This window comes from Atta colombica, unplaced genomic scaffold (assembly GCF_001594045.1).
Source record: "Atta colombica isolate Treedump-2 unplaced genomic scaffold, Acol1.0 scaffold166, whole genome shotgun sequence".
In the NCBI taxonomy this organism is placed as follows: Eukaryota; Metazoa; Arthropoda; class Insecta; order Hymenoptera; family Formicidae; genus Atta; species Atta colombica.
Window position 1 is genome coordinate 616,987 of NW_017259257.1, and position 13,285 is coordinate 630,271.

At 36.7% G+C, this 13,285-nt stretch overlaps 2 protein-coding genes across 2 annotated transcripts in view; one reads left to right on the forward strand and one right to left on the reverse strand.

Moving 5' to 3' along the window:
• On the reverse strand, positions 1-7,669 carry LOC108686238. The gene is made up of 3 exons (XM_018191428.1): positions 2,572-7,669; positions 953-2,484; positions 1-868 (listed from the first exon to the last, which is right to left on the reverse strand). The coding sequence occupies exons 1-3, from the start codon at positions 7,667-7,669 to the stop codon at positions 665-667; spliced, it is 6,834 nt and encodes a 2,277-aa protein (XP_018046917.1). The 3' UTR covers positions 1-664.
• Positions 7,670-10,442: 2,773 nt separating this feature from the next.
• LOC108686208 overlaps positions 10,443-13,285 on the forward strand; it is an 8,275-nt gene continuing 5,432 nt past the window's right edge. Inside the window, 3 exon segments of the mRNA XM_018191371.1 lie at positions 10,443-10,718; positions 11,044-11,175; positions 11,691-11,897. Coding sequence (XP_018046860.1) covers positions 10,493-10,718; positions 11,044-11,175; positions 11,691-11,897 — 565 coding nt within the window. The 5' untranslated portion in view covers positions 10,443-10,492.

Consider the following 13,285-nt stretch of genomic DNA (forward strand, 5'->3'; position numbering starts at 1 on the left):
TAGATATAATTCATTTATTTTTAATCAGATATATTTAAGAATATATCAGTCTTAAAAAAAACTTACGCTATTCAATATTTTTTCTGCGATACATTCTGTATTACGTATTACATATTTTTTAATGCCGTACTTATGTCTTAATCTTTAAAAAAATATCACCCACCACCATAAAATATGAAATAAATATCACCTGCGAAATGGCGCGTGTTTTATGATTAAATTGCGAGGGATTGTTTCCATATCATCTACGAAAATACCTTTCTTCAGAAGATTCTAAATATTATCTATTCTAACTTTTGAAAATGCTCTACTTGAATTCTGTGTTACTAAAGTGTAAATAAGATATATTACGAGAAACAATGTCCCGGACGCATCTACAGAAACTATTAATATCTATCTTTTCGACTAATCTTTTTTTAAGAAATAATAAAATTTTGTTATGCAAAGAAATCGAGTAGTTATCTCGAAATTACATTGTCTTATAAACGCGACCACTACAATACTAATATAAAAACATTAAAGCTAACCCAATATATAATTCTATTTGTTTCAGACTTCAAGAAAAGTCTGTAACAACAGAGGCTTATATAAAGCTCTTAACAAAACATATGTATGGAAATTTAATATAGTGTACATAAAAAATAAGACTTGAGCAGGCAAAATACTATTTCTCATGATGATAATATGATCTATGATGATGTGGCCAAGTAATCCCCGGACCCGTTTGATCATTATCGTATACATATTTGATCTTCGGATTTTCCGACCCGAATACACTTTGTCGAATCATACCGAATATAGCTGATGCAAGGGCCATATTGCTGATCATACCAGCTATGGAAGCAGCCGCTTTCGCGTGAGCCAAAGCTATCTGGATGATGAAAGTTATTATGAAACCAATTCCAGGTGTCAAATGACTCATTTTTGTCTTCAACGCTCTTCCGAGATGTATCATCGCACTCGTGATTTTCTTGGACATAATGTCTTCTTGCAAACGTGGTAAGTAAACCCTCAGTTCTGAACGCACATTATTGTCAGAGGACGATTCGGTATCTTTGATCCTATTTTCATTATCTGGATCCTCGTTCTTCTGCATAGAAACTTCCACCTTCTTTTCTAAATCCTCTGAATATTCATTCAGCAAAGATCTGAATTCGTTCTTTGCACGATGATCTCTTTTGCGTTTGTCATTTTCTACAGATTCTTTTTGAATCTCATAGGTCATTTCTTCCTTCAACGGTACTTTTATTTCCTCCGTGCTAAGATTTTTCATATGCTTCTCAGTATTATCTCTTCTAAGATGTTCTTCAGTAAAGGCTTTTAATCTGCTCGCAAACTTTTCGTTTAAACGGGTCCCAAAGAGTACACTGAAAGCATTGTAAGCATTATCTACGTTAAGGAACTGAGCAACATCACCATCAGCGAAGTCCGTTGCGTTGGCCTTGATTTTATCTAGAAACATAGTGATTATCTTATCGTCATTTATAGATCGCTTAATGTCCGTGTACTCGCTCTCTTGCAAAAGCTGAAAATTCGCATCTTGCATGTCATCCAGACTTCTCTCCTTTTTTTCTTTTTCTTTTTTCAGCTTCTCATTGTCCGGCCGCTGATCTAATACTTCTTCCATAATATCGCTGATGATCGTCAAAATACTCGGCAAATTCTTATTGTCTTTGATCTTCGTAGCTCTCCCTTCGCGAAAGCCATTGAAACTTATACCGATTTCACCGTTCCCGTAACCCTTAAGCTTTAGGAAACCCATATCTATTTGAAATTTATCCTCCATCGCTGTCTTATACCAGTCCAAGAAAATATTTTCCATTGATTTCTTTCTCGCCAATAATTCCTTCTCGAAATCCTTTGTGGACATACCGAAGAAATTCTGTACTTCAGTTTCCATTGATCTTCCGAAACCAATAGGAAATGAGGGTAAGGACGGCAAGATAGATGGCACAATACTAGTAATTACTGGCCAGACGAAAATGCCCATGCATCTGATAAAGCTCAAGCTCTGTACGCATCGAACTACTCGTGATAGAAAATTGCGATTTGCCGTATGTTCGTTCAAATCTTCCACCAGCTTCAAGATTTCATACTGATCGGCAGTTAGAGAATTTCTGATTGTATAATTTAATGTATCAACAAAATATTCCTTTGAATTATCTTTAGAGTTTTCTTCCAAAAATTTTTCAGATTTGGAAATATTAACTAGAAGCTGAAGAAAGTCGGATTCCGTGATGTTCGGGAACATGCTATCCATTGTCGTCTCCGAAGTCTGTTCAATTTCTCCTTCGGTCTCATAGTAAGAATTTAATAATTGATCAGTACTTCTTCGTTTTCTTTCGTGTTTCTTGGATGATTCGCTTGAAGGAACGGACTCCGACAATGGTTGTTGCTTAAATTCAGATAACTGGACTTTTTCCTTGGAATCTATGAGGATGTTTGATGATTGTCCAAGATACTTGGGGATGGTTCCTTGCTTGTCTAGGTAAAATAAACAAAATTAAAGATTAATGAACTGAATATTGAGAAGGGATGTCGATATGTGTTTAGCGGATAAGACTGATTCACCTACTGACGCAGTGTTCGAAGCCCTCGATTCTCCACTTATCTGGTTTGCCTGTTCCACTGCATGCGCAACTTTCGACTGAATTGTTTGCTCTTGAGACTTCAGCTCCTGCGGCTTCGGCTCCTGCAATTTCGATTCCTGCGACTTCGATTCCTGCAACTTTGGCTCCTGCAACTTCGACTCTTTCGGCGCGTCCGACAGGATATGAATTTGCGGATAATTTATGCCGCCAAAGCTAGGCAATCCAGGAAACTGAGGAATGCCAGTTTGAATTCCACTCGGTATTGTAGGACGTTGAGGGAGAGGAAACTGTATGCCGGGACGCTCGGCGAAAGGATTTCCAGGAAAACTCGGGATCTGACCAGGGATCTGAAATTGACCTATACCAAGGATCTGACTGGCTCCAGGAATTTGGCCGGTACCTGGAATTTGACCTGCGCCAGGAATTAAGCTTATACCAGGAATCTGACCAGAGCCGGGAATTTGACTAATACCAGGAATTTGACCAGAACCAGGAATTAGGCTTATACCAGGAATCTGACCAGAGCCGGGAATTTGGCTAATACCAGGAATTTGACCAGAACCAGGAATTAGGCTTATACCAGGAATCTGACCAGCACTAGGAGTTTGAAGCTGACCGAACAATTCTTCGAGGCTTGGTATACTTGGCGAAAATTGCTTCAAAATTGGCCAAGTGACATGCTGGGTGCAGGTCATGAAATTATTGCTTCTTCTCACGCAGTCCAACAAGTTAGTTACATATTCGCGACGTATCAAATCCGGTATTGCTCTTTCCGCCAATCTGACAATGTTCATCTCCTGAGCAGTCAAAAAAGTGCCTATCACAGGATTATTGACGTCTAGATAAGAATCTTCTAAACGCGGTGATGAGTTCTTACTCAGCAAATCTTTCAATGTACTCTCTATTTTATCCTCAATTGTTTTTATGGCAATCTTTGATATATTTTCACTCTTTTCATTGGATGTCTGATTATCGGAATAAGCATTGCGTAGTATGATCGATGATAAATCGAGTTTAGTTCTTGGTAGAATTTGAAAATTTTCAAAATTGGGAAAGTTTGGCAATCTCGGGAAAAATTGAGCAATTGTCGGCCAAGCTATATTCCTCATACAATCGAGGAATGTACTCTCTCGAACACAAGCGATCATCCTCTCTACGAAGATTGGTCTTACTGATTCCGGTAATAGACTTTCGGCAATTTGAACGATATTACCTTGCTGTTCCGTAAAATAAGACGTTATATGCGGCGATCTTGAAGTAATCATTGAAGGCAGGACTTCCGGCGTAGAATGTTGCACGGTTTTAAGTATTCTTAAAATTACACCTTCTGGATGTTCCGAAAAAATCGGATAAAATCTAGTATCTGTAATGGTAACAGTAGCATCTCCGTGCTGACCGACTTTCACATCAGTCTCCGACAACGGCGATGGATCAGTCAGATTCTGAGGTAATGTAGTCTTAGTATTGTTTGCTGCTTGAGGATGTCCTTCGAAATTTGGAAAGCTGGGCAATCTAGGGAAATATTTCGATAAACTCGGCCACAATACCGTCCTTGAACATCCTAGAAAATTGTTCTTGCGTATACATTCTATCATTCGATCGATAAAAGCAGAACGAATTGCATCGGGTAGTAAGCCCTCTGTTATCTTAAGAATAGTCAATTGTTGATCATTAAGCAGATGATCAAAGTGTTGCGTGCTGGTTATTTTCACACTCTGCTCATCTCTTACATTTGGCGAAGATAGCTGAATCGTCTTGAGAATGTTAAGTATTACCGATTCAGGATGTTCTGTAAATATCGGCACAAATCGGGTACCAGTAATACTAATCACAGGACCATTATTAGGTGAAAATTTCGTCCTAGAAATAATCTTCACGTTGGAATTCGTTTGCGATTTATTCCATTCCTGCTGATCCTTGATAGTTGAAATGTTCTTGTCTTTTAATGGTATTTGGTCTTCTTGTTTTGATGGTTGTTGAGCAGATGAGAAATCAGGAAATTCAGGGAAATTAGGAACGTAAAGAGCAACTGTGGGCCAAATGACGTATCTAGTGCAATTGAGAAAGTCGTTGTTTGCCTGGAGGCAAGACATAACTTGAATTACAAGAGGTGCCCGAGCCGGAGGTGGTACCATGCTCTCCGCTAATTGTAGTATATTAAGTTGTTTCTCAGTAATTGTTGCCAGAACAATGACATTTTCGTTGACGATTAAATGCGAATTTTTCGATGTCGCTTTCAGAGAATTATGTACCTTTGTTAAAATCTCCGTAACCTTGTTTTCTAATTCGCTGGATGCTTTAGAAGAAATTTCATTTTGGCGCGATAATAATGGAATCCGATTGGATAATTTTTCTGCACCAGCGGATTCAGATGGATTTTCAGTGACTAGCGGTGTCGTCGTAGTCGGTGGATTTGGTAAAGTCGGAGGAATCGGTAAAGTCGGTGATTGGCTTCCTCCTAAAATTGATGAAAAATCAGGAATCTGAAAATTTGGCAACAAACCGAAGAAATCGGGTAATTGCCAGTCCGGTAGCCACTCGGAAATATCCGGTAGATTGGGAATAAATTGCTTGACCGTCGGCCAGGTGGAATATTTAAAACAGGTTACATAATTAAATTCCTGAATACACTTAACAGTCTTCTGAACAAATTCTGGACGATACGCGATAGGAAGTAGCTGTTCAGCCATGTGGATCGACAGTAATTGCTCCGGAGGAAGTACAGCAATGTAAGAATCTGTATGAGTGATAGATGGAGGAGGAACCTTCGCGTGCTCCTTCAAGGTATTCTGAAGAATGTTCACGATCACAGCTTCCGGCTTGGGCTTCCGCATTCTCGTGGCGTCAGCTTCAATGACTTCTGGAAGCTCGCCAGGAGTTCCCACAAAACTGGGAAAGGGAATGATAGGGTACTGCGGATACAACGGTATTGACGGATACCAATTCTGATAATCCGGAAAAGCCGGCAGTGTCGGATAATGTTGTTTCACCATTGGCCAGGCAAAATACTTGATGCAGCTGAAGTACTCGAATCTACGTACGCATGAGAACATCCTGTCGGCATATTCGCGACGCCTCTCACCGGGTAAAAGTTTCTCAGCCATCTGCAAAATTTGGAGTTGGCCGATAGTGAGCAGTGCCCTCAGGGTTTCGTTCGATGGATCAATGAAAGTCGGCATCAAGTCGTAGGTGACTTTCGATTCCAAAGCACCCTTCAGAATGTTGAAAACAACGAACTCAGGCGTTATCAACCATGGATGATGAATGCTGTTCTCTGATCTCGCAGATTTGGCTTTGTTACCCTGAAATAAATTCATTAAGTTTACCTCGATTGGCAGATAATTCAGAGGCTGCTTAACTGATTCCGGGAGATTGTCAAGCACGACGGGCCAGACAAAGATGCGTATGCAGTTAAAGACACTGAGACCGCGAATGCATTCCCCTATATTTTCCACGAACGACTGGCGCTGTTTTGTCTGTACTAGTTGCTCGGCACACTTTATTATTTCCAATTGGTTTTTAGTCAATTCGGTCGCGTTTAAGCTAGCTAAATACGTTTCATTCGTAAGTGATTCCCGCGTTATCGCAATATTCTTCAAAGTATCCAATAACTGGTTTTCTGTAAATTTTGGAATATCAGGGAGCACTTCAATTGCCTGTTCTCTTAAATACTGCAAAAATGTTCTGTTCTTGATTTGTTCCTGAAGAAACGCAGCTTGATTCTTCCATTTTTGAAAACGGTTTAAATCGGCTTCCGTCGTTGAAGATAAATGATCAAGATTCTCACTTTGAGTCGATGTCACTTCCATGCTGCTACGTTGATTACGAATCTCTTCGTCTTTTTCAGCTGCAACCGCTTCAACCTCAACCAATTTTTCTGAAAGAAGACTCTCTTCATCAAATTTTTCCGACTCTTTCGCATCGTTACTGACAGATTCAAGTGCATCATTTCGTATAGATATTAATTTTTTTATTTGACCGTCTACAATCGATTCTTGCTCGCGACCAGGCAAATTACCTTCTTCAGCATTCAAATAAACAGTCGAACTCTTGTACTTGGACTTACCTTGGACTACACTGGCTCTATTTTCTCTGTTCAGATCCAGATCTACGTCATCACCGATTTCTTCATTGCTAGAAGCCTCGTCGATCACACGTTTCTCTTGATTACTTTCAGTTTCTTCCACGACATGTTTCTCTTGATTACTTTCGGTTTCTTCCGTTTGAGCAAGCTGCAAGCTACGAAGCTCATTGCGTACGTCCTCGTTCACTTCTTCGATATTCTCTATTTGTGCCTCATCCAAATTATGTTCCGCTAAATTTTCGATCTGCCCCGTTTCTTCTTTGTTTAAATCTATTTTATCCGTGCATTTCAATTTAATATCTTCTAGATTTTCTCCAAGATTAGAAGAAGTGTCTACGTTCTTCTCTTCTTCTGGCTCCGCCCTACCTTCGGCATGCACGTCTACGTTTTTTACATCCGCATGTAATTCCTCGACATTAATTTTAATAGTATCTTCTTGTGAATCCTGACTGTTCTCTCTATTGTCCGATACATTCCGTTGATCCAGTATCGTCTCAGTATCGTCAGACTCGAACTGAGCATCAAATCTTCGAATACCTTCATTCTTTTCCTCAACATTCTGTGCGACAGTCTCGCCATTCTGCGACACGGGCTTACTGGGAAGATTCACATCGTTTCGTCTTCTCTTCTTCGCTACGCTACCTTCATCACCGGCAGCTTCGGCCTGAATCTTTTCAGGATCCTCGATGAATATCTCTTCCTCTGAGTTATTTCTTCCTTCACTAACATCTTCATCTTCATCATGTTCTACTATTACCAAGCTTTTTCGTGCTTGATCCACATCCTCTTTGTTTACGTTGTCAGAATCACTCACCTCTACCGGTTTCGAAATCTTATCATGATCCACAATGACGCTGCCGTCATCGTGAGGCACACTTCGCGCTCGTGTGTGATGAAGGACGCAAAGCAGAAAGAAGAAACAAAGAGTCGAGCGAGGCACGAGTCGATAGATGCTCGCGGTTGACCGTGGGCGTCGAGAGTTGAGTGCTCTCATGGTCGCGGTCGAGAGGCGAATGTCTCGGCCACTTCTGAGCCGGTCTATGGTCAGCCATGCCTCACGCATGGTGATACACATACCATCGTCTAAAGCACGCCGACTGTAGCCAGTTCACGGACGAAGAAACGAACCTGTAGATGAATAACAGCTTGGCATTTCCATTTTTGCAATGCCCCTCTACGCTCCTACTTCGGGGTTGCGAGGTAACGAGCTCCACTGCCAACGAGTTCGCCGTGGCTGACCGGTTGCGTTTCCTGCGCGGAAATAGCAATGGCATCAGGTGCATCGATCGCTCGATTTATCTCAACGTGTAATTTCCTTAACGTAATTAATGCTACAAATTAGTCATACCGTTTGAACGTTTACGACATGAATTACTTGTCGCGAAGCTGAGGAAGTTTATTTACTTCAGATCATTTGACAATTATGATTTACAAGTACGCTTAGCGTAAGGAGCGATGTACTCGGAGAAGAGAACGAGAAAGCTATAAACATAGTTAAATGCACGGCATATACATTTTTGCAGCACGAAGATTGACTTGTACACGCCATCAGGCATACTGAGAAATAGAATCTAAAATAAAAGCATAAATTACAATTTTTTTTACATTTCCTATAAATATCGTAATCTTATTTCCTATTAAAGATTTATGTAATGCATTATAAGCTATCACTTATAATTGTTTACTATTAATAGAAAATAATTATTGATTAATAATAAATTTTTATTGATATAGCTTATAATCATTTAGGAAAAGAAACATCTGCTTATAAATATGTGTGTGTGTGTGTGTTTGTGTGTGTGTGTGTGTGTGTGTGTGTGTGTGTGTGTGTGTGTGTGTGTGTGTGTGCGTAGTGTATGTGTGTATAATATCAAATATATTTCAATTACTGTCGATAGTAAACGATGTTTCTTGAAAAGATAAAAACTTGTGACTAATTAATGCAGAAATAAAGTCATCGATGCAGCAAACATAGTCTTTAAATGAAAATTGGAAGAAGCAAAGGAATAGTAATCCGTAAATCTAAATGCGATACAGATCAGGTTTAACGTTTATATTTAAACAGTCTTGCTCTCGCGCTCTCTGCTCGCGCCAGTGTAAAGGGTTGAATTTTTAGTCCTTGAAGGAATCGAGACTCGTAGGAATGGTTAGGAAGAAGGGGCATTCTAAGGTGGGGAGTGGAGAGTAATGCATTTTTACAGCGAATTTTATTTTCCAAGATGGTCGGCACGATGCTCCCTACTTCTTCCCTCTCTTCGCTCCTTCCGTACTGGATTCACTGAGCAAAGACGCAATAAACCTGTATTGCCTTTCTTACTGTCTAGCTTACGGTGCGTCCACAACGTTTAATGCAATTTATTATTTTAACATCGATTCATGCAATGCTATTCTCTTTAACAATTTTGTCATCGATCATTTTTATATTGCCTTAACGCTTGTCTTCAATTCCTGAAATATTAATACATCTTTCTTACGCTGCAAGAAAGAGACATAAAAAAATTGCATTGTAAGTTTTTAATAATAATTTTGAACATATATTTTATAAATTTACCTTATTAAAAATTTATGCTGAATTAACTTAATTGTAACTGTAAAATAAAGCTGTCATAGATAGAGAATTGTTAAAAAGTGCACTATAATTTCTTTATAATAATTTTAAGCATTTTTTATGCTTTATTTAGCTTACAGGTTTATCTTATAGAAATAAAAATTAATATAACCAGATAAAGCAATACTATAATTTTTGTCGGCTTTGTAACAAGCGTATTGAGGTAAACCACATCGATCATCAACCATGACTTTTCTTTGAGCTACTTACTAAAGCCAGACGGTTAATGAATTTTATGACGCATAATACTTATTCCTTGTAATGTCTCGTTATGAGGTCAGTCAGCAGTTATGTTAACTTAGTTAGGAAGCACAGTGCTTCGTTAAGGACGGCTGTTTGCAGTAACGTTGCACGCATAAGTGTCTACGGATGTTATGAATTTAGCAGATTGACGCGATGGTATCTAGGAGAATAAGCAGTACATGAAAACTAGTTTTAAAAAAATTTATCTGCATATTATTGGCAAGTGAATTTCAAACAGTAAAACTCTTGAATGGACATTATAAGTGTGTGCTCAAGTGTATGTGTTGAGAAGAATTTCATTGGAAAATTACGAAGCAATGCGTTCCAACTACTCTTAGTTCAGCCACTCCTTTTCAAGGTGATGGCTATGCGTGAACGGTCGTTGCACGATGACCATGACAGTGACATTACATGATAAAAAGTGAAAGACGATGATACGTATGTATCAATTCTAAAAGTTTTTTCATTATCAAAATGTAGCCTTACTTCAGTGAATCTGCTATAAAAAAATGAGATTTAATAAATTTTATATTAAAAAGAATTTTATGTAAGTCATTAATTGTTGCAAAATACTCTCGAGCAATTATTAGTTAGGGATAATCTTTTATTGCCGTGTAATTTTATTAAAAGAAATACGGAATGTTAAAGAAAAAAAAACACATTTCTAACATTAGAATGCGGATCGTTGTTCTGTGGATTCTTCGAGGTGTTTGTAAAATCGGTATCTAAGAGGAATTTGAAAGAGGTGCGCAGAAAGTCGACGCGCAGCGAGCGCAATTCTCTTTCGAGTTCGAACCGCTCGGTTGGTTGGAGGGAATCATACGGTTGCTCGTGCGAGTCCGAATAACACGTATTTTGTGTAGTCCGACACAGAAGGTTTAGGAGAAGACAGAGGGAAAAAGGTCAGTCAAAAGAAAAAAGATCGTCAGTGTCGATGAGTCCGGGTGGTGGTAAACCGGTCTGAGAATGAAGGCGATTGGCCAGATCATGGCGTACATGCTATTGGCAACTGCATTTACAAAAAATATGTTTGCAATAAGTGCCACGAACATCAAATTTTCAAGAGACAGCAACAAAATCACACGATACAATACAACGAAACTAGAGATGAGCTCAGATGTTGTAGCGCCTCTGAATCCTGACACCGATAATCTTCGAAGTATTCTCGTTAACGAAAGCAAACCAGTTCAAGGTAAGACATATTTTCATGTTTATTAATAAAACAAAAACGTAAGTTAGAAAAGTTATTTTGCAATTAGAATCAAAATTTGTGATTGTGATTGGAAATGTGATTATAAATTTTTTGAAATTTTTATATAATTATTTAAAATAATATGTATCTACAAAAATTATGGATATATCCATTTATAATAGTCTCAATAGAGATTATATATTAAGATATATATTTTATATATATGTATAAAATTATGTAATGACTCAAAATAATATTTGTTCATAAAAAGTATGGATATGTCTACTTACAATAATCTTACAATTACATTAAAATTGTTATGCAGACATTGAGTCCCGCACTTTTGGGGGAAATAAAAGACTTCAGTTCATGCTGATGCCGATGATATACAAAATGGGAGTGATGATGACAATGTTGATGGTAATAGCAGCAATCTCAGCGAAAGGACTTCTCATAGGTAAGTACCATTTTTTTCGTATACATTATGAAAAGTGTCACCCTCACGAATGTATAACGGTCTCATGATTACCTTGTGGATAGCGTAACCTGCATACATGATTAAATGACATTGCTGACCTATTTATTGCATATGAATTCAAATCAATGTTAAATTTACATTCGAGATTTTTTTATCCAGCATTTCTTATTTATTAAATTATTTATTTATTTTATTTAATTTTTTAAAAAAGTTTTCGTTGTATGTTTCTCGTTAATATTGATCAATTATTAGACTTTATTTTTCATCATTGCGAATAATAAAATCTTAACAATAGTTAACAATTGTTGGCAATCGTAGACTTTTTTTTATTACAATTTATATGTATTTCTCGATTGGTTTGATTTACTTATGTAATCAGTTCCAAGTTTCTATCAGTAAAACTTAATAATGTGTATTAAGTTTTACATGATTTTTTTTATTTATAAACGGCAATTAATAAACGGAAGTCTTATTCTGCATTTCACTACTTTCAGGCGCTATACTGCTACTATTTAAACTCAGCACCTTTCTAGCGAAACTTCATTCAGGCTGGCACGCACCATCACCACAACCATGGCTATCACCGCAACCAGTTCATCTGCACGTTCACAACGCTTTTCCAGTTCATCCACACATTCATCCACAACTATACCAAAATTGGGATTCAAGTGGCCCCGCATATGAGGACCAGTATTACTATAAAGGATAGAATTGTACACTAAAAGGACGATTTTGCGATTCTATCTAAAATATATAAAAATTTAGCTATTAATTTTACAGATCTGAAAATAATTTTGTTAGAGTATTAAAACAATTATGTAGGATGTTCAAACTGGTTTCTAGAATATCAAAAATTTTTGTAACATTATTTAATATACTTCAGATTCTCGCGTAATTATTTTAATGGTTCAACAAAATTATTTTCAGATCTGTATTTATCTAAATGTTTGGCATATTTCAGACAAAATCGTTCTTTTCGCTTATGAATACATATTCCAACCAAAAGATTTATACTGAAAAGTCATTTACTAATGGTCATAATAATGGTCATATCAAAAGGCATAATAGTCATTGATAGAAGCTACATTATTTATATAATTTCTGAGATAATTTTTGTCTTCTTGTACTAATTTATTCAGTGATATTATGAATACCTGATTTCTTCCAGTTACAGATGTTAATGTTTACGATGGCATACTAAAAGAAATATTTGGTATGAATAATCATTATATTGTTCATATGTGAATTACAAAAACTTTCTTATTTTAAATTAAAAAAACTTTCTTATTGTTAATTTAAAAAACTCTCTTATATATTTTAAATTAAGGAAGTTTTCATAATTCATATCAATAAAATAAATGGTTATTCATATGAAATATTTCTCTCGGTATACTTCTTCGCCATCCAGACGCTATTTATTGGAAGCACACACAAAATACACACACACACACACACACACACCACACACATACACCACACACACACACCACACACACACACACACACACACCACACACACACACACACACACACACTTTGTGAGAAAAGAATATCAATTTTATAAATACTCTCTAGATTTTTTACACTGTGACACATACAGAGTGACCGATTTCCTTGTGCATTTCATTATAAATTAAGTATATGCAGATATACCAAAGGAATTTTTTTAAATATAATTATAAGTTCATATAGAATATAAAGAAACATGAAATTCCTTTTCTAAAGAAAATATAAATAGCGTTTTTATAAATATGTAATTATTTATTAATAACTTATTATGTATTATTTATTAATAATTATTTATTAATAATTTATTATTCAAGTAAAATGTTTATTACACATATGTGAGATGTACCATACGATGTGCCTTCAAAATACGTAAACAAATCAGATAATATCCTATGCATATTGCATGGCAAGTTAAAAGAAATACATACTCTCTGCAATTATCTTCATCAAGCAATAATTATATAGAAAATATCAATTTGGTCTCTAATTATGAAAAATATGTAGATCTACATTTCAATAGAAAAAACGAAAAGTATTTATATATTTAAGAAGTACACACATACCTCATGATATAAATAAG

Bases quoted from the DNA above. Each gene is read 5' to 3' on its own strand.
- LOC108686238 (XM_018191428.1), bottom strand. From the start codon at position 7,669: ATGAGAGCACTCAACTCTCGACGCCCACGGTCAACCGCGAGCATCTAT. The intron at 2,485-2,571 runs GTGAATCAGTCT...TATTTTACCTAG, and splicing joins TTCGAACACTGCGTCAGTAG to ACAAGCAAGGAACCATCCCC. The intron at 869-952 runs ATACATCTCGGA...ATCATCCAGATA, and splicing joins AGAAAATCACGAGTGCGATG to GCTTTGGCTCACGCGAAAGC.